At 48.5% G+C, this 21,482-nt stretch overlaps 1 protein-coding gene across 1 annotated transcript; it reads left to right on the top strand.

Annotated features, from left to right (window-relative positions):
- The first annotated feature begins 3,587 nt into the window (after positions 1-3,587).
- On the top strand, positions 3,588-15,553 carry MTNR1B (melatonin receptor 1B). The gene is given in 8 exon segments (XM_073215660.1): positions 3,588-3,657; positions 3,660-3,785; positions 14,615-14,830; positions 14,833-14,897; positions 14,899-15,007; positions 15,010-15,126; positions 15,129-15,295; positions 15,297-15,553. Coding segments are annotated over 8 exon segments (1,056 nt in total). The 3' UTR covers positions 15,483-15,553.
- Positions 15,554-21,482: the final 5,929 nt, after the last annotated feature.

Genomic DNA, 21,482 nt, shown 5'->3' with positions numbered 1-21,482 from the left:
GTCCTCCTTGGATCCTTTCTGTTGGGGGTTCTGTATAATTCCATGGTCTGTTCGATTATTTCCTCCCCCAGTTTGGGGAAGTTTTCAGCAATTATTTCTTCAAAGACACTTTCTATCCCTTTTCCTCTTTCTTCCTCTTCTGGTATCCCTATAATACGAATGTTTTTCCTTTTGTATTGGTCACATATTTCTCTTAGTGTTGTTTCATTCCTGGAGATCCTTTTATCTCTCTCTATGTCAGCTTCTATACGTTCCTGTTCTCTGGCTTCTATTCCTTCAATGGCCTCTTGCATCTTATCCATTCTGCTTATAAATCCTTCCAGGGATTGTTTCACTTCTGTGATCTCTTTCCTGACATCTGTGATCTCCTTCCGGACTTCATCCCACTGCTCTTGCATTTTTCTCTGCATCTCATCCCACTGCTCTTGCATTTTTCTCTGCATCTCATCCCATTGCTCTTGCATTTTTTTCTGCATCTCTGTCAGCATGTTCATGATTTTTATTTTGAATTCTTTTTCAGGAGGACTAGTTAGGTCTGTCTCCTTCTCAGGTGTTGTCTCTGTGATCTTTGTCTGCCTGTAGTTTTGCCTTTTCATGGTGATAGAGATAGTCTGCAGAGCTGGTACAAGTGACCGCTGGAAGAGCTTCCCTTCTTGTTGGTTTGTAGCCTTTTCCTGGGAGAATAGCGACCTCTAGTGGCTTGTGCTGGGCAGCTGTGTGCAGACAGGGCTTCTGCTTCCTGCCCAGTTGCTTTGGGGTTTATCTCCACTGTTGCTGTGCGCTTGGCCTGGCTGGGGCTGTTCCTCCAAAATGGTGGAGCCCCGTTAGAGGGGGAGCAGCCAGGAGACTATTTATCTCCGTAAGGGGCCTCTGTGCTCCCTGCTGCCCAGGGGGTTAGAGTGCCCAGAGATCCCCAGATTCCCTGCTTCTGGTCTAAGTGACCTGTCCTGCCCCTTTAAGATTTCCAAAAAGCACTCTCCAAACCAAAACAACAACAGCAACAATGAGAGAGGGAACAGAAAGGAAAAAAAAAAGAAAAAACACGCGATTTTTTTTTTTTTTTTCCTCAGGTGCCGGTCCCAGGCACCCGCGCAGTGGTCCTGCTGCCCTGTCTCCCTAGCACCAGGGTCCCTGTCCTTTCAAGGCTTCCAAAAAGCACCCACCCACCGGTCCCGCAGGGAAGGAACGCTCAATATTCTTGGTCCTCAGGCACTGGTCCCACGCACCCGCTCACCAGTCCCGCCGCCCTGCCTCCCTAGCACCGGGGTCCCTGTCCCTTCAAGGCTTCCAAAAAGCACTTGGCAAAAAGAGAGAAAAAAAAAGGGGAAAAACGCGCGATTTCTTCCGTCCTCAGGTGCTGGTCTCAGGCACCCACCCACCGGTCCCACAGGGAAAAATGCGGGATATTCTTTGTCCTCAGGTGCCGGTCCCAGGCACCCGCTCACCAGTCCCGCCGCCCTGCCTCCCTAGCACCGGGGTCCCTGTCCCTTTTAGGCTTCCAAAAAGCACTCGCAGAAAAGAGAAAAAAAAAAGGGGAAAAACGCGCGATTTCCTCTGTCCTCAAGTGCCGGTCTCAGGCACCCGCCCACCGGTCCCGCAGGGAAAAATGGGGGATATTCTTTGTCCTCAGGCGCCGGTCCCAGCCACCCGCTCACCAGTCCCGCCACCGTGCCTCCCTAGCACTGGGGTCCCCGTCCCTTCAAGGCTTCCAAAAAGCGCTTGCCAAAAAGAGAAGAAAAAAAAAAAAGGGGAAAAACGCGCGACCTCCTCCGTCCTCAGGCACCGGTCTCAGGCACCCGCCCCCAGGTCTCGCAGGGAGAAACGCGGGATATTCTTTGTCCTCCGGCGCCGTTCCCAGGCACCTCCTCACCGGTCCCGCCACCCTGCCTCCCCAACAACGGGGGCCCGTCCCTCTAAGGCTTCCAAAAAGCGCTCGCCAAAAAAAAAAACTGCTCCGGTTTCTCTCCACCCGCCGGGAGCCGGGGGGAGGGGCGCTCGGGTCCCGCCGGGCTGGGGCTTGTATCTTACCCCCTTCACAAGGCGCTGGGTTCTTGCAGGTGTGGATGTGGTCTGGATGTTGTCCTGTGTCCTGTGGTCTCTATTTTAGGAAGATTTTTCTTTGTTATATTTTCATAGCTCTATGTGTTTTTGGGAGGAGATTTCCACTGCTCTACTCACGCCGCCATCTTGGCTCCCGCCCCAGTCAGTGGAATTTTATGCTTTGTTCTACAGGCAACTATTGTTCTGATTCCAAGCACCGTAGGTTAATTTTTCCCATTTTTGGACTTTGGGTAAATGGAATTGTATAGTATGTACTACTTTGTATCTGACTTGTTTTGTTCGATATAATATTTTTTAGATTAATCCATGTTGTTGTGTATATCAGTAGCTTTTATGGCTGAGTAGCATTCCATTGTATGGAACACCACAGTTTGTTTACTTGATGAATATTTGGGCTGTTTCTAGGTTTGGGTTGCTGTAAATCCCCTGCTCTGGACATTCTTGCACAGGCATTTTTGTGGATACATATTTCTTTGTTTCATTTTCATTTCATTTCTGGTCATAGGGTGATAACTGTTTAACTCCATTTGAAACTACCAGACAGCTCTTTAAAGTGGCTGTACCTCTTTGCATTCTCATAAAAGCAGTGAATGAGAGTTCCAAGTGCTTCACCTCCTCCCCATGCTTAGGATTTTCAGCTTTTTGATTTTAGTGATGTGACAAGTGCTTACTTAGGACACTGCTTGGCATAAAATTAGCCTTCAAAAGAGGTTAGCTATTATTACAGCCAGAGTAACTGCTCACATATTTTAAATAATGGGTATCTAATTCCTTTTTCCCTATAATCATATCTCACTTCTTTTTGTTCTACCACCCCAAAAACCAGTATTGACCATACATCTGTTTAAGTATGATCATGCTTAAATCGATATCCCTCAATCTCTTAAAATGTTGTCCTGGCTTTATAAAGAGGACAGTGCAGAGACATCACCAAAGCCTTCCACAATAAACTTCAAGTGCTCAATGAACAGTACAGGTTCACACGGAATGTAACCCCTACCCTATCCTGCTCTGATCTGCCCCATCCCCTGGCGGTGAGGCTCTCTCTGGGGGCTGCACAGTTCCATGGGGCCTTCAAACCTCGCCCTCTGACAGAGGATCAGCAGGATCCTACCCCCAGCGCCCTCTCCGGTCCACAATGAGGGTCCCTTCCTGGGCACAGCTTCTCTGGGGGGAAGTCTGGGGTCTTGGGCATGGCGGGAACCAAGGCCTTAGCCAGGCACGTGCTCAGCTGTAGCTGCGGTGCCGGCTGCGCTGTCGCAACTGCTCCTGAGCAAGCTACCCGTGGACTTCCTGCTTTTGGCACCGCCTGCTCTCCAAGCCTTCCTCCCTCCTGTTCCTACGTTTTCTGCGCCCCCTGCCCAGGCTAATTAATTCTCTCCTCCAGGTCCCTCCCCACTGGCCGCCTCCCTCGCCAGGCGCGGGCCTGGACAGGGAAGGGGCCCTGGAGCGCCCGGCCGCACTGCGTGCCCCGTGGCACAGGGGTTGGCACTGTGGGCAGCACTGTGGGCGGCACAAGGCCCCCGATGCCCGAGAACGGCTCCCTTGCCAACTGCTGCGAGGGGGGACAGCTGGCCGGGAGCGGGTAGCCCTCCAAGATCCCCGGCTCCCCTGGGTGGTGCCTGCGCTGTCCGCCGGGCCCATGGCCACCGCCGAGGTGGACGTCGTGGGCAATCTCTTGGTCATCCTCTCGGTGCTCAGGAACCGCAAGCCCCGGAACGCAGGCGAGAGCCATGCCCGCAGCTGGGGTCGGACCCTTTCCGGGCTGGTCTGGACCCTGACCCCCAGATCCGCCGGCCAGTCCCTCCTCAGTCCCGTGTGCCGGGTTCCCTTCTCTCTAACCTAGTCCCCAAGTTTGGTCCTGAGCTCAAAAGTGAGGTCGAGATGCTGGCTTCCCCCGACGTGCGGCCCCGGCGCTGTCCCTTTGCAGCTATGCCTTCCACAGCTATGCACTCGGCACCCGAGGCCAGCGTGAAACGGGCAGTTTTCCTTGTGTCCGTTTTGGCAGGGCGTCGGCGCTGTGGAACCCATGCGGCTGGAAGCCTTCGCCATCCGGGGCGCTCCAGCCAGGCCAGATGGTGCCGCAGAAACCCGGCCACAGAACTCTCACGATCCTTAACACCCTCACCCTCCCCTGCCAAGCCCTGTGCCCCAGCAGCAGGGCTTAGAAAACATTTGCTGAGACTAAGTGAATAAATGGAAGCCCTCGGGTGGATGGTGTATCAGAAACGTATCTCCAGATCCTCCAAACCCGGAGAGTGCAGGAATATGCAGGCTCCGCTTGGATTGAACTAAATTGCTTTGAGATAATGTGGTCTTTTCTGAAGGGGAGTTCCTGGTATTAAATGAAGAGTAAAACAATGATTTGGCAAAAAAGTGTTACAATCCTGAAAATATGTTCCTACTTTCAATTTGCTCTCATTTCGGTTTTCCCATACTCGGGTCTGCAAGGGACAACTCCAGAGGGAACGGGTCTCTGCATTCTGTCCTGAGGGGTCCTTAGAGCATGCTGGCTATTTCTACTTGGGAAGGAGTTCAATAACCTGTTTGTCAACTTGTAATTCCCCAGTTTGGGCCTCAGGGGCAACCAAATATTAGAATGAATTAAAATGGAAAGATAACAGCAGAAAGCCGATCGCATAGCTTAAGCATGCTGTGGAGCCAGCCCATTTATTAAGGCCATTTCTAATAAATGGTTGCATATATTTTGTGTGGTCTTGGAACTCCAGGATTCTTATCTAAGAACAAACAAATGTGAGTTTTTATCCATAATACGTGAAACTTATTATTAAGAAAAAAGAAGCTTTCTAACTCCGTTATCTTAGTAGAGGTGGCTAAGGCTATCTTGGAATACCTTTTCCAAGATGGTGTATCCTTTGAGAAAAAGCGTGTATCTATTAGGAAAGAGCAGCTTATGATTGGAAAGCTGTATTTAGTATTTTCAATCCAATTGTTTCTTTGCAGCAGCTGCAAACGTTCATTTCCTGCACAGAGAGGCAAGGCTTCCAGGTTCTGACATGGCTGCTTCTCTCCCTGGCTGATCAGGTGTTTAAAGACCTGATGGCTGAGGTTCAAGGCCCAGTATTTTGGAGAGGGAGCAGGGTGCCGCCTCCTTTTGCCTGAGGCCAACAAGCATCTTCTCCCTCGGCCATCCTGCTGCGGCCTGGCCTCTTCTGGGCTTTAGCAGGGCACACAGAAACCGTCCTGATTCGAGAGGGTGACCAGGGTTAAGGAGCATGTCAAATTACTGGCGCATGCTCTGTTTTTCCTTCCTACCTCTTGAGTCTTCTGCCACCCAGCACCAGAAAGAAAAATAAAAAAATCAACTCTATCTAAATGACATGAATTCCTGACATATTGGTGGCTGCTACTCTGGTCATGCAATTGAGCCAGTTCTTATTTGACCATTGAGCACCCATTACACTATTAATCAGGTCTTTTTTTACTGACGAGTTTGGCTTAAAGACGCTAAAAACTTGAGGAAACTTATCTCAGACCTTTCTGGAATTAAGTCTGATTCCTTAATTCATCAGTGTTAAGAAGACAGGGACAACGAAAACACATATATTTCCAATAACAAAGGCGCACGGCCCATGTTCAGGTCATAGCACCTTTTTTAGCAGACATCCTTACTCTTTTCTTGACCGAGACGAACCCAGTTTCTCTGTGGGGCAAACCCTTGTCATCTGTAGCAGGGATGTTTCTGATGCAGGGAAAGCAGTAGATTAGCCGTTTTCCCGGACCACCCTGTCTGCAACGTCTGTTGCTGCATATGCACTGGGTGGACGTTTCAGAGATGGTGTAGAGAAAGGCAGACAGGGAGGGATGGAGCACAGGGGGGAGATGGATTCAGAGCACTGACCCAACTTAGAAAGGAAGGCCAGGGGTGTGTTTCAGTCTTTGCTGTTCCCACAGCCTTGCTCGCATGTGGCACTGGGTGGCATTTCATTCTTCTCAGTCTGTGCTTCCTGGGGACCTGCCACACTTTGGACTCTCCTGACAGCGTCTGAGGATTTTTCCTTGTGCCCACAACTGTCACTCTTAGCCCTGCTCTAGACCTCGCCAATAATCAACCCTCTATGTTTTTTTTTTTAAATCTCTCTCTCTTCCTGCTCTTCTGGAACCTTCCTCCATCAAGTTCTTCTCTGTCTTCTGTATTTTCAGTATCTGTCTCTTTCCCTTTAGCCTACACACGCACACACACACATACACACACTCACACACAATCTTTTCTTGATTGTATGTCTCCTCCTAACTTCATGGCCACCTCTCTCCTTCCCTTCTCAGCCAGACATTTTAACATAACAGTTTGTGACCACTGACTACTTCACTGCTCCCCATTTCCCCCTCGGCCCTTTGGGGTCTGGCTTATTATTAAGCCACTGGGGGGTGCCCCTCTGTGTGTGACACAGGGGGCCACTCCATCCTTGGGGCCTGGCATTCCCTTGGCTTACCTGATGCTGGTTTTTGGATCTCCTTCCTCTCTTCTTCTCCCAGACACCTGATCCCTGGGATTCATTTTTAGTTCCTTCATTCCCCAAGTCCTCACGATTTTTGCCTTACAGTGTTTCTCAGTTTGCCCCCTTCCTACCCTCCCACTCTTGCTGCCCCAATTTACACCCTTACTGTCTCTTGAGCCAACTATGGCCATAGCCTCCGGAAGGCTTTCTCTGCTCCCTTCACCAGGGGCTCTTACCACTGCCAGAGTCCCCCCTGCTTTCAGTGGTTGTCCCCTAGCTACACAATGCCCAGCTCCAGAGCACAGCCTACCCTTTGTGGCCAGCCGAACCCACCTAATGCCACAGCCTGTCTCTCTCTCCTCTCAGTCTTGATGGGAGTTGCTACCACCCCGCATGTAGTCCGTGCCCTCTGACGCACTCCCCTCGTCCTCAGAAGCTCTGTCCCTCTTTTCTGCTGACAAATACCTCTGCAAAGCCCCTTCCTCCATGCCCCCACGGGAGGTTGATGTTTATTATTAATGCCACAAGAGGCATAGCCACTGTCTCCCTCCTGGGGCGGCCACGTGCCCTCCCCACACCGCACCCACCCTGCAGTATTGTGGTTAGGTTTTCTCTCACTTCCCATTGGACCGTGAATTTGTTGAGAGCAGGGACTTTTATTCCATTTCTCTCCACAGAGCCAGGTACATTTTCAGGGAAGACCTGAATACAAGTCTGTTGAAACAAATTGAAAATGGACAAGATACCAGGAAAGCCATGGGACAGAAGGAGCTTGTTGTGCTTTGTGAGGGGTGGGGGTGTTCCTCCTCAGGAACCAGTGCAGGACTCAGCACTGGTCATGCAGTCAGTACATATCTCAGGGAACTGAGAGGCTTTGGACGCTAAAAACCCAAAGTACACCTCACTTTTGTCCTTGAACACAGATGGCACCATCTGCACAGAGGCAGCCCGTGTGCGCCTGCTCTGTGATGCAGCTGTACAGTCAGCGAGCTCCAGCTATGCGGTGGCTCCCGAAGTGGTGGGGCCATGCGTCCTTTAGGGAGTAGCTCCATAGGAGGTTTGTCCCTTGCTTGTCTGGCCTGAGGTGGCCTGCCACCCCCACCCCATAAAATGTGAGCCTCCTGCCATTATGTGTACCACCCAGTCAGCCACACAAAAGAGAGCTGAGAGAAACATATCCTTGTATCCTTCCTGTCATGGGGAGATAACCTCCATTAGCTGAGGGGAACCTCACCAGACTGGTTATGCCTGCTACCCACAGGCGCAGTGACCCTGATTTCCCAAGCAGCAGCCAGGAGCCCACATACTTGTGCTGCAACAGGATTAAAGAGGCTGTCGGGGGATGTCGTGAGGGGATGCATGGCCGTTTCTAGGACGTTTCTGTGATTTGTCAGGAGGAAGGATATGAAATATCTGACACTGGGGTAGCCCAGGAAGACGTGGAGGATTTCAGTGCTGGACACACAGGTCCTTGTCCAGGGTCTGGCTCTGTTCTTCCCAGCAAGGCTGCTCCTCTTCCAGGCACCCAGAGACCCAGTCGTGTCATCTCTTCCCCAGAAGCTGTGACTGCACGTTTCCTGATGGAATATTCAGCCTGGTGGGTGTTTTGCATCCCCAACTGGATTGATGAGAGGAGAGCCCACCATGTGGTCCCTTCCCCATCTGCCTGTCAATCGAGTGGGTAAATGATAAATGAATAAACAGGCTGGCCCTGGACAAAGGCTCTTGGAAGGCCTGGAGGGAACACTTGCCAGACCCACAGTCCCTGCCGCCAAGCGTTAGGGGGTGAGGTGGAGCCCCCTTCATCCAGGCTTATCCTGCCACCCATCACTCACGGACATACCACTTGGTGGCAGGTCTCTTTGACCCGCTGAGCCTGTGGGGTCTGGCGTGCTTACCAGCAAAGACCAAACTGGGCTACTGTGGACTCCATCCCTTGATGTTGCTGGAGCTTTTCAGCTTCAGGTCTCAGCTCTGAATACCTTATTATCTCTTCACCAAGCAAAAGTGAACACATTGTAAATTCCAAGGTTAAGTCTTTAGCCATCAGAACAGCTCACCGTCCTCTTGAATTCCTCCATGGAGCTCTCAGTAGCTCAGGGATATGAAGACTTTCATGTCGGATTGCCCTTTTTTCAGAAAGTTGGGTTCAGTATTTAGCATAATACACCACACAAAACTGAAGATATCAGTGCTGCTAGTAGATCTTAAAAATTTAAATGCTTATTGCTGTTAAACGGTACAGCTATTAAGGAAAAACAACATGGAGATTCCTTCAAAAATTAAAAATAGAAATATCATACAATCCAGTAATTCCACTTTCAAGTGTTTACTCCAAGAAAATGATAAGAACCAATTCAAAAAGATATATATGCACTGTTTATTTACAATAATAGCTAAGCTATGGAGCAACCTAAGTGTCCATTGGTAGATGAATGGATAAAATATATATATGTATACACAATGGAATATTAGCTTAAAAAGCAATGAAATCCTGCTATTTGTGACAACATGGATAGACTTAGAGGGCATTATGCCATGTGAAGTAAGTCAGAGAAAGACAAATACCATATGATTTCACTTACATGTGAAATTTAAAAAACAATCAATCAAACAAAATCCCAGAATGGGCTTATAAATACAGAGAACAAACTGGTGGTTGCCAGAGGGGAGAAGGGTTGGGGACTGGACAAATTAGGTGAAGGGGATCAAAAGGTACAAACTTCCAGTGATAAAAAAAATTAAGTCACAGGGATGATAGTACAGCATGGGGAATATAGTCAATAATATTGTGATAACTTTGTATGGTGACAGATGGTTGCTACACTAATCGTGCTGAGCATTTAGAAATATTTGCAACTGCCCAATCACTCTATTATACACCTAAAACTAATATAGTAGCATGCCAAATGCACATCCGTAAAAAATAAATACATTAAAAAAGTGCTTATTGCTGAAAGAATAGGGGGTTGGGAAGTCAAGTCCCAGTTCTTAGGGAGTTTACACCCCAGGGGCAACATCCTACCTTCTTCACTGGCCTCACCCCACCACCATTTCTCCTCTCCCATCTTATCTCCCAGGGATCCCAGTCCAACAGTTATGAATCTCTTTCCTGTTCTTTCTCTGCAACTAATAATACTATAAAAACAGCTAGAAACAATGGCTAATGTTACTCTGCTTATCATGTGTCAGATACAAGTCTCTCTCATTTAAAAGAGGTGAGAGAGAAAAGAGAAAGAAAACCTACACTGTGCTCCATCAAAGGATCTCTTTCCAAGCACGGCTGCGTTTCTCTCCTCCTGAAGGCAAAGCTGACTGGGAGGGCAACCTGCAGTGCAGAAGTTTATCCTCCAGCAACAACAGAAATCACCCTCACTGAATCACCGCTGGCCTCCTAACAGCCAAGTTTAAATGGGCATTTTTCTGTTCTTTCTCACTTTTGTGGATGACCAAGAAACTCTACATCATCACCCCTAGTTCGCCTGACATTTCTTTTTCCTGGTTTCCTACTGTTTCTCCCTTGTTTTCTCATTCTTTCTCTGCTGTGGCTATTAGCAACTCACATAATCCAAGTGTTGGTTTCTTGATCTGTAAAATGGAAATCAAGCTATCAGCCCGAAGGATTCTTGTGAGAAACAATTGAGCCAATTTATGTAAATGGACATTACAAACTTTAAGATGGCTATACTATTTTGATGTGATAATTTGTGTAATTAAAGCAATAAAATGCTTCCCAAGAGTCTCCACGGGATCCCTTCTGATGTTTTGTAATAAGGAACTCACTATTTTAAAAAATGGATGCTGATGATCTTAAATATAATTTTCTTATTTTAAATGGTTGAAATACCCCCATTCTCTATTTGTTTACACTATTAGCTTGCTTTGCAATCCTTTTCTTTTTTAATTAAAGCAAAGTTAAATTTCAACTCAGCCCTTATAGGATTCATCCACATACTCCAGGAATTTTCATAAATAATGTAATTTTGGAGGAAAAACAATCCCTGTCCTCAAAGAATTTAGAAATTGAATTAGGAGCTTACACTAATATAAAAGTGCCTTCTTTTAGTATTTGTAAGGAAGTGAAGTTTTTAATAAATGATCTGTTCAAAACTTCAGAATGCCTATCACTAGAAAGTAACTTGTAAAAGTAACTCACAATCATTTGGAGATTATTATTTCTTAAACCCTTTCCTTTACAAGGTCCCATTTGAGGAAGACAGCCATTTGGGATGGACAGACTGTTGTAAGGGCCTTGGTGAATTGTCCTGCCTGGTCAGCCCGTCCCTGGCCACTGCCCTGGCCCCTTTTTCCTTGTTTCCTCCTATTTCTCATTCTTTCTTGCTCTTTCTTAAGCCAACTAAGGTCTTCCCCACTGCTCCCACCACCTTGTTCTGGCCTCCCTCCCAGCTCTCTCCACACAAAGGGCTACTTTTTCCATGTCCCCTTTGGCATCCCAAAGGCAGGTGCCATGTGTCTTTCATCCATCACTGTGCACTGCCCGAGCATCCTGGGCCCTCAATAAATATATGACATGTTTGAATGGGTGGAGAGGGGGAGAGGACCCCAGACACAGGAAGTTTAACCCTGATAGAAATGATAGATCGTCTGTTGACCTCCCAATCATAACCCTCCCTCATCACATCTTGTTTTGATTTAGTTGTCTCCTCTCTGAGGCCACGGGCTTTGTAAGGGGCAGAACTGTGTCTGTGTTGCTCACCATGCTTTCTGCAGCCCAGCATGGTAGCTAGGGCATCTCTACAACATTGGTTGAGTAAATGCCTCAATGGCTGTCTATTTCAGCATTACCTTTTAGCTCAATGACCAAGGACAGTTTAAATCTAACATACTCCTCCTGGGCATGCAGGGTGGGCACTGGGCAGGGGGTAAATGGATAGAGGTAGCTTTGACCCTCCTGATGAATGCCAGATAACTCAACACTTGTTGGCTATTTTCCAGATGATCAGATTCTTGTTAAGAAATAGAACTCCCAGAAAGGCCGAGGAAAGGACATGCGCATGGATGTGCTTTGCATATGAATACCAGGAAGGAATTCCATATTAGTGCATAGAACCCTGAAGTTGAAGCCTGTCTCCACTAATACACCCTGTCTGAATGGAGGCACATGGACACATGTCACACCAGGACTTGCGTTATAAATATTCATCGGGAGCCTGTGCACAAGGTGATGAGCAGTGCGTGGGGAGTCCTCATGTTCCCGGCCTGTCTGGGGAAGGAGTAGATAGAGAACTGGATCTCCCCTTGATGAGCACCCAGACAGGGTCTGACTTCTTGCAGATGGGAGACAATGTCAGAATTTTATTTGCCTAATTTGGAAATGTGTCAAGAAGTCTGGGAGAGAGAATGATGTCTGGGCCCATGAATCTGCAGCAGAAACTGGTTGGTTTCAGCCTTTTAGTAACAGCCGGAGTAATAGGGGAGAGTAATTGAACCACTTCCCACGTGGAGTTAAATGTGTTCTTACCACTATTTACAAGCTGTTTGCCAGCCTCTGGGGCGTTATCAGGGGATGAGCCACATTAACACGGCAGAGCTTGACTTGCTCTTCTGGGCAAACAGCTGGCCGAGCTGGCACCGGCTCCCAGCAGCTCTTGGCTTTACACGTGCCTTGCAAGTGCCAAAAGTGTGTTTGCCACTCAGCCAGGAGCCTGGTGGGCCCTGCACAGACCAACATTCCAATGTTGGAAAGAAGTGATTTTCTTCACCGAGGAAGCCATGTGGAATGTGTTCGAGGAGAGGGAAGGAGGGCTTCAAAGGAATGGAGGGAACCGAGGAAGGAATAATCACGGAGAAAGAAGTTCAGTAGCCTGTCAAGTTCAAAGAGGCAGAAATGAGATTATCCCAAATCACTCTAACCTCTAGCACCACCGCCAAAAAGCGAAAGGACACTTAAAATTCTGGGAAGAAATGAGGGCTCCTGATTCAGCTGAAAACTAGAAATTTAAGAAAGGAAATCCCTTGCACCCCTGGGACCAAGTAAGGGCTGCCCAGGACAGTCAGAGACTGAAATCCACCAGTGGAGACAATGAACAGTCTGGGAATTCTGTAGAAAAGTAGGAGACTCCCTCCACATTCCAAACAGGTCCTCAGATGTGCATCTCTTGCCTTATAGTACCAACTGGAAAGAATACAAGGGGGCTTGATCCCTGTAAGTAAATAGCTCCTCAAAATAGTAGGACAGGAAGGAATCTAGCAGGATTCCTTTCCCATCTTCCCTTGATCTGAATGCCTCGAGAGACAGGGAGGCTCACCACCTCGCAAGTGCTCCATCTAAGCCGTCTTCCTGTTCAGTAGCATCCTGTCTCTCTCAGCCTAGCTCTGAACTCAGGAACAGTTAGGCCCTGGCAACCAACAGACTTCTTTTCTGTCAGTTCTAAGTGGTGTCAACTCCAAGCCTCCGAGGCCAAACCAGGCACTTCAAGAAGACTGTCTGTGGGCCTTCCAGGCTCCCAGCCCCACCCAGAGCCTGTCCTGTCCTGGGCAATTGTCTTTGAGCTGGGGTGAGAATGTGTGTCAGAACAGGGGATGGAAACAGTCTTTTTTCTCCGTGTGGGTTTATAACTGCAAATGTGGAGTCCGCTCTCCTAAGGGTGTGCCCCAGGAGAACTCCCAGCTGGGGTGGCTCCAAGCCACTGCCTCCCTTTGCCCACACTCCCCTGAAGCCACACCACGACTTGGCCTCTGGGATTGCTGTGACTTCTGGACCCTGCATCTGCTGACACTGTGCAGCCCTGAGGTGAACACATCAGCCTCTGTAGTGTGCAGGACAGATGCACGGTGGTGGTGAGGGGCAGTGTCCTTGCCTCCCTGGATAGCCTGGCCCGCAAATCCCTTCCATTTGCCCTCTGTGTGCAGCTGCTCTAAGGCTGCCAGCTTGCACTTCACCATGTGACAAGAGGTCAGAAGACTTGGAAGACTGTGTCCGGAGCCTACTGTGTCCCCGAGGGCCTCTGTTGGTGGCAGAGTATCTTTGAGCATACAGTAGGTGCTCAAAAAGTTCAACACTCAGTGAATGAAACAAATGGCACGAGGAATGGAGCTGCTCATGCCTTGAGCTTCATGTTGCCTAAATTTTCAGGTTCTCGGTGCTTTATTCATGAGTCAGTGTTGGTTTTAGAATGCGAATGCTTTAGGACCAGAGACTGTGTTCATTTTGCATTTAACCCTGTCTCCTCCCTGGGACTCTGGCCCAGAACATGCCTGACGCATCAGTCAGTGGCTGCTTGGGTTTCCTGGGACTCTCTCGGGCTGGCTGAGGTTGGTGATGCTGGAGAAAGCTCTGTTCGGAAGAGGGAGGCGGTTCAGGAAGCTGGGAGTGTGCAGGCCAAGCAGGGAGGCCCCTGGAGGCTGCGAGACGGCCACACCCACAGCTCCTCCGTGCTCCACAGGACTGGACTCTGTGCCAGCATGCCAGCTGTCTGCCAGCATGCCCACATGGCCATGTGGCCATGAGTGCAGGCCCAAGACAAGACAGATGGGAGACAGAACACATGGTTCCCACTCTCAAAACCCTTCTCCTGTCCCACCTGAAAAATGCAATTCACATTTAGAAAAATGAACTAAAGACACTTTGAAAGTAGTCTGTTAACCAGTGGGGAGAAGATGCAAAAGAAGAGAGTTAGAGATATGCTGGGAGGTGGGGGTACGAAGTGGGGAGGGTGGGTGGTAAACCCACATTCCTGATTATCAGGTTCTCTTCCCCCAGAATCCTTGCCAGAGCTGAAATGATGCAAAGCCACTGAGCATCTGTGCCTGTCATGAAAATAGCAGTCATTTGTCAGCACCCTCTCTGTGCGCCAGCACTTGGCATCATTATTACATTCTCACAGCTCTAGTGCAAACAGACGCCCTTATTCCCATTTCGTGAATGAGAACAGTGCGGCTGGAAGCAGCTGAGTCACTTGCCTCAGTCGTGTAGCGAGTGAGCAGCACACATTCAGTCTGAGCCCTGAACTCCGCCTCTAAAAGCCGCTAGGTTTCCATTCTCAACGCTAACAGCAACTGGACAAAGGACAGGATAGTCTGTAGACACATGGCATCATGCACTGACTCTCGCTCCCTATTTCCTGTTCCAGGTAATTTGTTCATGGTGAGTCTGGCACTGGCTGACCTGGTGGTAGCCTTGTACCCCTGCTCTCTGATCCTCGTGGCCATCTCCCACAACGGCTGGGCGCTGGGGAGAGTGCACTGCAAGGCCCGAGCCTTCGTGATGGGCCTGAGCGTCATCGGCTCTGTCTTCACCATCACGGCCATTAACCGTGCCTGTTACATCGGCCGCAGCGAGGCCTACCGCTGGTACGCCGGCCCTGGTACACCCCCGTCTACACCTGCCGCCCCTGGCTCCTCCCCACAGGAGTGAGGAGCTCTGTTGCCCAGCTCCTTCATGCGGTCCCTGGAGCACCACCCACGCATCTACTCCCGCACCTTCCTCCAGACAGCAGACACCAGGTACCCGATGGCAGTGGCGCTCACCGCTTCCTCCTGCCCATCACTGTCGTGTGCTTCTGGTACGGGCCCCTCTGGGTTCTGGCGTTCCCAGCCCACTGGAAGGCCAGGTCAGAGGGCAAGCCCTGCCTGCGGCCCAGGGACTCCAGAGCTTTCTAACCACGTTCACGGCGCTCGTGGTCTTTGCCATCTGCTGGGCCCCGCTGAACTGCATCAGCCTCGCTGTGGCCATTGACCCAGAAGAAATGGCTCCGCAGGTCCCAGAGGCGCTCCTTGTCACAAGCTGCTTCCTGGCTTAGTTCAACAACTGCGGCAAGTGCCATCGTCTATGGGCTCCTGAACCGGAGCTTCTGCAGGGAATGCAAGAGGACCGTCTCTGCCCTTTGGAACCCTCGGATCAGCTTTCAGGAGGCTTCCAAGGGCATGGGCCTTGCAGCCAAGCCCCAGATGTTCTTGATGCCCAGCACCATGTCCAGGCAGGGGCCATCTAGCCTGTAGCTAGATCTGGGGCTCACCAGCTGGGCAGCAGATGCATGAAACGGTAGGAGTGATGCTGCTCCGAGGGTGCGCTCAGGCAGCTGCTGGGCCACCCTGTCTTGTTCACGTGACTGTACACGGCTGGTGGAACTTCTTCCTGTGGACAAGAAGCCTGTCAGCACCTGGAGTTCAGGCTGATCAGGGGATGCCTGCGGATGCTGGGGACCACGTCCCGGTGAGCATAGCACCGGCCTGGCAGACGCTGAATGAGTGGGGCGCTGGGCTTGGGGCGTGCAAGGTCCCAGGAAGGAGCGGAATGAGGAAAGGCCTGGGCCAGGAGAGGACGTTCCTCCCCAGGAGGCTTCCTCTCACCCTCCTGCTTCGGCCTTCTTGCTGCTTTCTCTCTTTCCCCTGAGGGGCCCCAGAATGGGCATCTTCCCTGTTAGCAAGGGTGAAAGAGCAAATTCTGCAGGACAGGAAAGTGGGTAACTGCAGGGGCCTTGAGAGCTGGCGTGGCAGAGGTGAGCATTCTACACCCTCGCCCTTGATCTTCCCTCTGCATACATGCATGCGTGTGCACACACATGCTCCACCACATATGCACTATACACACACACACATACATACTCCTCAGGCATCCGGACCACAGTCAGCCTGGCTTCCTTTCCTGGTTCCACCGTGCTCAGGTTGTGCATCTTGGGGCAGGTCCCCTAAGCTCTGCTTCCTTGCTTACTCCCCTGAACATGGCGATCAGTCCTCCCAGGGTTGAGGACTCTCTGCGGTAATACAGCTGCAGAGCTGACAACAACACTTGACACATGGCTAGCACTTCGTAATCATTAGCTTTTATTGTTCTAAAGACACAAAATGAAAGATAACCTTGAAGGAGAGAAGAAATGACACAGAAAGACAGGGAGAGATAGGACAGGAAGTGGGGTATGGAGTAGGGAGGGCAGCCCCATCCTGTTTCTCACAGACGGTTGTGTGTACTTATGGGCCTTATGTTTCCAGACACCCCAGGCCTTCATCTGGCACCAGCAGGTGGGGTTTCCTTCTTCAATGCCACCCACATGAACTGGGTGCCCTTTGTGAGCCAGGTCCAGCAGGGGAAAGAAAAGGCAGGTGGCCTGCCCATCAGGAGGTCATGGTTGGTTAATAAGCAGCATCAGCGGACATTGATGGGGTGTTTGGTTTGTATCAGGCACTGTGGTGGTGCTTGATGGGCATTATCTCAGTTAATCCTTATAGAACTCCTTGGAAAGGTATTGCTATCCATATTTACACTAAGAAAAAACTCAAAGAAATGAAATGATTTCCCAAGTCTGTGGAGCTGTTGAGTTCAAAGTAGGTGGAGCTCAAGTCTCTGCTGAGAGCACCCCACTTCTGCCCCAATCCATACACACACCTACGAATGTGTGGCAGGAACAAAGTGGGGTAAGGTAAGTACCCCAAGTACATAAGGTGCCTTGGGCTCCAGGGAGAGAAGTTACCTCAGACAGTCGGCTGCTTTGCAGAGTGAAGAGCCAGACGCTGACCTCGCAGCACCTGGCTGGATGCTCTCTGGGCCCTTGGAATGTGAGGAACTCAGTGGGAGCAGCCAAGCCACCTGCTCACCTGGGAGCTTGTTAAACATGCCAATGCAATGGGCCCCTCCCAGAAGGCTTTGATTGTTGAGATCAGGGGCAGGCTCCGGGAATAAGGTTCTGACCCTTGAGGTCCTGGTCCAAACCTTTAGGAGTGTAGGTGTTCCAGCCCTGGTTACTGACTGGGACCCGGTTTTGTGGTGTGGAGAGTCTCACCCAATTCTGAGAAGCACATGAGGCCTCGGGCTTCTCCCTGAGCTGCAGGCCTTTTGGGCTCTGGGCAGAGCGGGAACCGACTGGGTTGAGCACAGTTTCGCCCTCTATCCTCTGCCTCCTCCCCCAGGTGCCACTACAGGGCTTTGCCCTTCACCCCTCACTTGAGGGCCAAGGGGTGTCCCTGCTCGCCTTATCCCAGTCTTTTAGGTCTGAGCTGATGCCCAGAACGGGTTCAGTATCATGGGCTGAAGAACAAAAGCTGTCTTTACCGGGTCCACAGTTTCCAGGTCTGCCAGGGCTCAGCACTGACAGGGACTTCTCATTTCCATAGATTTTGGTGATGATCCAGGAGCCGAGAGAATGAGGGGCACAGAGAAAACCCAGGGCCATGTACATGCTCACGTGGAATGGTCTCGTGCCACGGGTCAGATTCCAAATAAAGATGATTCTGCAGCAATGGTGTGGGAACTCTGTACATCTTCTGTCTCCTTCCCTCTGGGCAATCTGGTCAAAGGCACCACCTTGCAACACCCTCCCATCTGTGTTAGTTTGCTGGGACCACCATAAGAAAGTACACTGAGGGGGTGGCTTAATCAAGGGAAGTCCTGTTCCTACCTCCAAAATGTTTGAAGCCGGTGTTCACAGAATCTAACTAAAGCTGCAGCAAGGACTAGGCCCAGGTTAACTGCAGATGGGCTGAGGCAGACCCCCCCCCCCCCACACTTGAGGCCTGACAGAAGAGGTGTGCCCTTTTCTACAGATAAATGGCCTTTTTTCAGTTTTGACTGTGCTTTTCACAAAGTGGCCGGCACACAATAATAAAATAATAATAATAAATGATGCAACATGCAAACAGGCAAGGAAATGCAATGCTGGACAGGAGAAGAATCTTCAGTGGAAGGAGACCCGTAGACGGTACAAATGTTGGAATTAGAAGATAAAGACTTTAAAATAACTGGGAAAAGTATGTTAAAGAAGGTAGCAAAAAAGGTAGACAACATGTGTGATGGGGAATTTTAGCATGGAAATTAAAACTATGCTTAAAAAGGCAATGTTGTAATGCAGGAATATTGAAATTAAAAAAAATATGACATCATATTTGAAAAGTTTATTTGGAGGGCTGAGCAGAAACTGGACAGGGCAAAGAAAAGGAAACAGACCGATTTGGTGGAGGAAAGGAAGCATAGGGAAAAACCTGAAGACAAAGAGGTGCCAACTGCCAAGAGTCCTCTCCTAGTAGAGCCACACAGGAAGCAATTATTCCAGCCACAATTTGTGGTATGCATGTGAAGTGCTGTTACCAGCAGATCTTGCTTGGACCTGAGGGTCCAGGGCTTTTATGGACAACTTTGTGCCAATAAATTTAACAACTTAGATGCAATGGATAAATTTCATGAAAGCCAGAGGTTACCAAAAGTGATGAGTGAAATAAGAAATTTGAATAATTCTGTATCTATTAAATAAATTGAATTTACCACAAAAAAATCTTTCCACAGAGAAAACCATTGAACCATGTAGTTTAACTTGTGATTCTATCAAACATTTAAGAGAGAAATAATACCAACTTTACACACACTCTCAAGACAGAGGAAAAGAAAATACTTCCAGTGTATTTTGTGAGACTAGCATAATAAAGCTTGTAGCATTATAATGTCATTTAAAAAAATTACATGCAAGAAAAAACTTACACGCCTCATGAACAAAGATGCAAAAATCCATAATGATATATTAGCAAATCAGTTCCAAAAATATACAAAAAAAGAATAATATATCAAGACCAAGGGTGGGGGGTGCAGATGTTCCCAAAGAATATAAAGTTGACTTTACATTTGAAATCTGTCAGTGTAATTTATAATATTAACAGAACAAAAGAGAAAAATATTAGAGCTGTTTTGCTGTTTGCAGAGCCAGCTGTATTTCAGGTAAAGATGCCAACACCATGCCTTGCTCATGACCAGGGCTTACCAAGCTCATTCTAAAAGTGCTATTAAAGATTCCCAGGCATTGGAGGAGAGGCCAAAGGGAAGGTAAAAATCCTTATTTTTTTCCCATAAGGAAAATTCTAAGAGTAAGATATCTGTTATAATTCAGAATTGTATTTGGCATTACAAAATAGGCTTCTTCTAGGTCTTTTCAAAGGGCTTGATGATTTTTTTAGTTCTATTTGTATTCTTTACACACACACACACACACACACACACACACACACACACACACATACACAATATGCACATGAAAACAAATCAGCTTAGGTCTCCTGGGGCTGTCTTGTCCTGTTATTACAGCAGTCTTCTTTCTTCTGTCTTGTATCTTTGGTGTGGTGTTTTGAGATATTTGTCTACTTTTTTCTCTTACTATAAAGCCTACTGGAAAGGTGTCCCCAGCACTGTGCTGGGTGCATTATGCACGTAGTGGGGGACGTACCTGGGCGGAGCTAAGGATTGGATGCACGGCCAGGGGAAACAGGTGACCACATGTCACCAGTATCTAGACACGTTCCTATTTTGCACAGGTACCCTGTTTCTAATGAAAGCTTAGGCATAAACAGACACCGATTGATGGATTGCTCTCATGGTCTTGATGGAAGCATGGTAGCATCAGGGGATGACAGAAACCTTGAGAGAAAAATCATCAAACATGAGTAAAATGAATCAGGCACAGTGGGACAGACTCAGCAAGAATGCCTGAGTGCCCAGATGGGGAGGATAGGAACCAGTGCTGGACCTTCTTAGACCCATCATGGCAGCAGGCTACAGATGTCCAAATACTGTAACAAGGGCAAATAAGTACAAACCAACATGCCCACAGCTCTTTCGCCTTGCCACAATCCACTTTATTGGCAGAGTCCACCCACTCTACCCCCTTCTCCTCTACTTTGTCACCATAACAACCGCATCCTATGGTAAGTGGCAGAGCCATTATCAAGAAAGACAGAAGATGCACACCTGTCCAGTGACTCTCACATTCAGTGTAGCCTCAGCTTTCCTGTCTAATTCTCTTCTGGGAGCTTTAGGACCATGAGGTAGAAGACGCCTGCCCATGGATCACTGGAAACTTCCCAGTTTGGTCTGGACTTTATTCTACATGTTAGGACCAGATAGGAGGTGTTTCTTTGAACTCTTTCCAAATATTAACTGATCAACTTGATAGTAAATGAATTTGGATAAAGACAAAGGTGAATATGTCTAAGACAAAAGGAAATGAATATTTTTTTTTATTCCATAAACAAACACAGACAGTGGGTTGGATCCTGGGGGACAAGGAGGGAAGAACTATTTTCCAAGCACTTTGGCTTCCAGGTCTCTGCTGCTGACGCGGGGATGCCCGTTCTCGCCATCACTGGAGCCCCTCTCAAGAGCACACAAACAGTACTGCCCACCTTAGCAGTCACACAGTCAGACTGTTTGGAATGGTTGGACTTAAAGTCATGTTTTAGACCTCAAAAAGATGGAGGTCCTCTCTCAAACTTTCAGTGATTGATAGATTGGATGGAATTTAAAGTGTAGCCTGGAATAAAGTCTCCTTTATTTTAATGAGTCATAAAAATCTTTCTAGGAGTTTATTTGTGGGCAACTTTCATTGCCCAACGATCTGTTTATGTACATACTCTGTTGCCTGGTTTACTCCATTACCGATAAAAATCTCTTAATAGGCTATCACTGTACATGTGGATTAATTATTTTGCATCTTTAAATGATGAATCATTATTAATGTAGCTTGAAGGGAAAACAAGTGGCTGTTTAAGCTATTATATGATGTGTGACATTTCTCTCTCTCTATCACAACAGCCAAGATATTACAACAATCCCTTAAATGTCTCAGTGTCTCTAATGTCACTTTCTTTTAATTTATTTTCCTTACCCCAGCCAAAGAGATTGTTCCAAATGCAAAAATGGTAGTTTCATCTTCCTAAGAAAATCATTCTTATGTCTCTTCACATTTATGAAATTTCAAAGCTTTCATGATTTTTCTTTGCTTTTCTCTCCAACTGCACCATCAGCTGCTCCTGTGGGCCCTTGTCTACCTCCAGCCCCTGGAAGCCCTCATCATTACCTCAGTGCTCCGGGCTGACTCTGGCCTGTGCCTTTGTCAGTGCTGGTGCTGCTGGACTGCTTGGCATGCCTTCTTCCACCTGGTGAGCTCATCTTTATCCTTTAGTACCCAGCTAATTATCGACTCCCTTCCCTGAGCTCATCTATATTCACTTTGGTTTTTTCTTTAA

Source organism: Manis javanica, chromosome 11 (assembly GCF_040802235.1).
Source record: "Manis javanica isolate MJ-LG chromosome 11, MJ_LKY, whole genome shotgun sequence".
NCBI classification, from domain to species: Eukaryota; Metazoa; Chordata; class Mammalia; order Pholidota; family Manidae; genus Manis; species Manis javanica.
The sequence above is the reverse complement of the archived record's forward strand: the minus strand, read 5'-3'. Positions and strand labels throughout refer to the sequence as shown.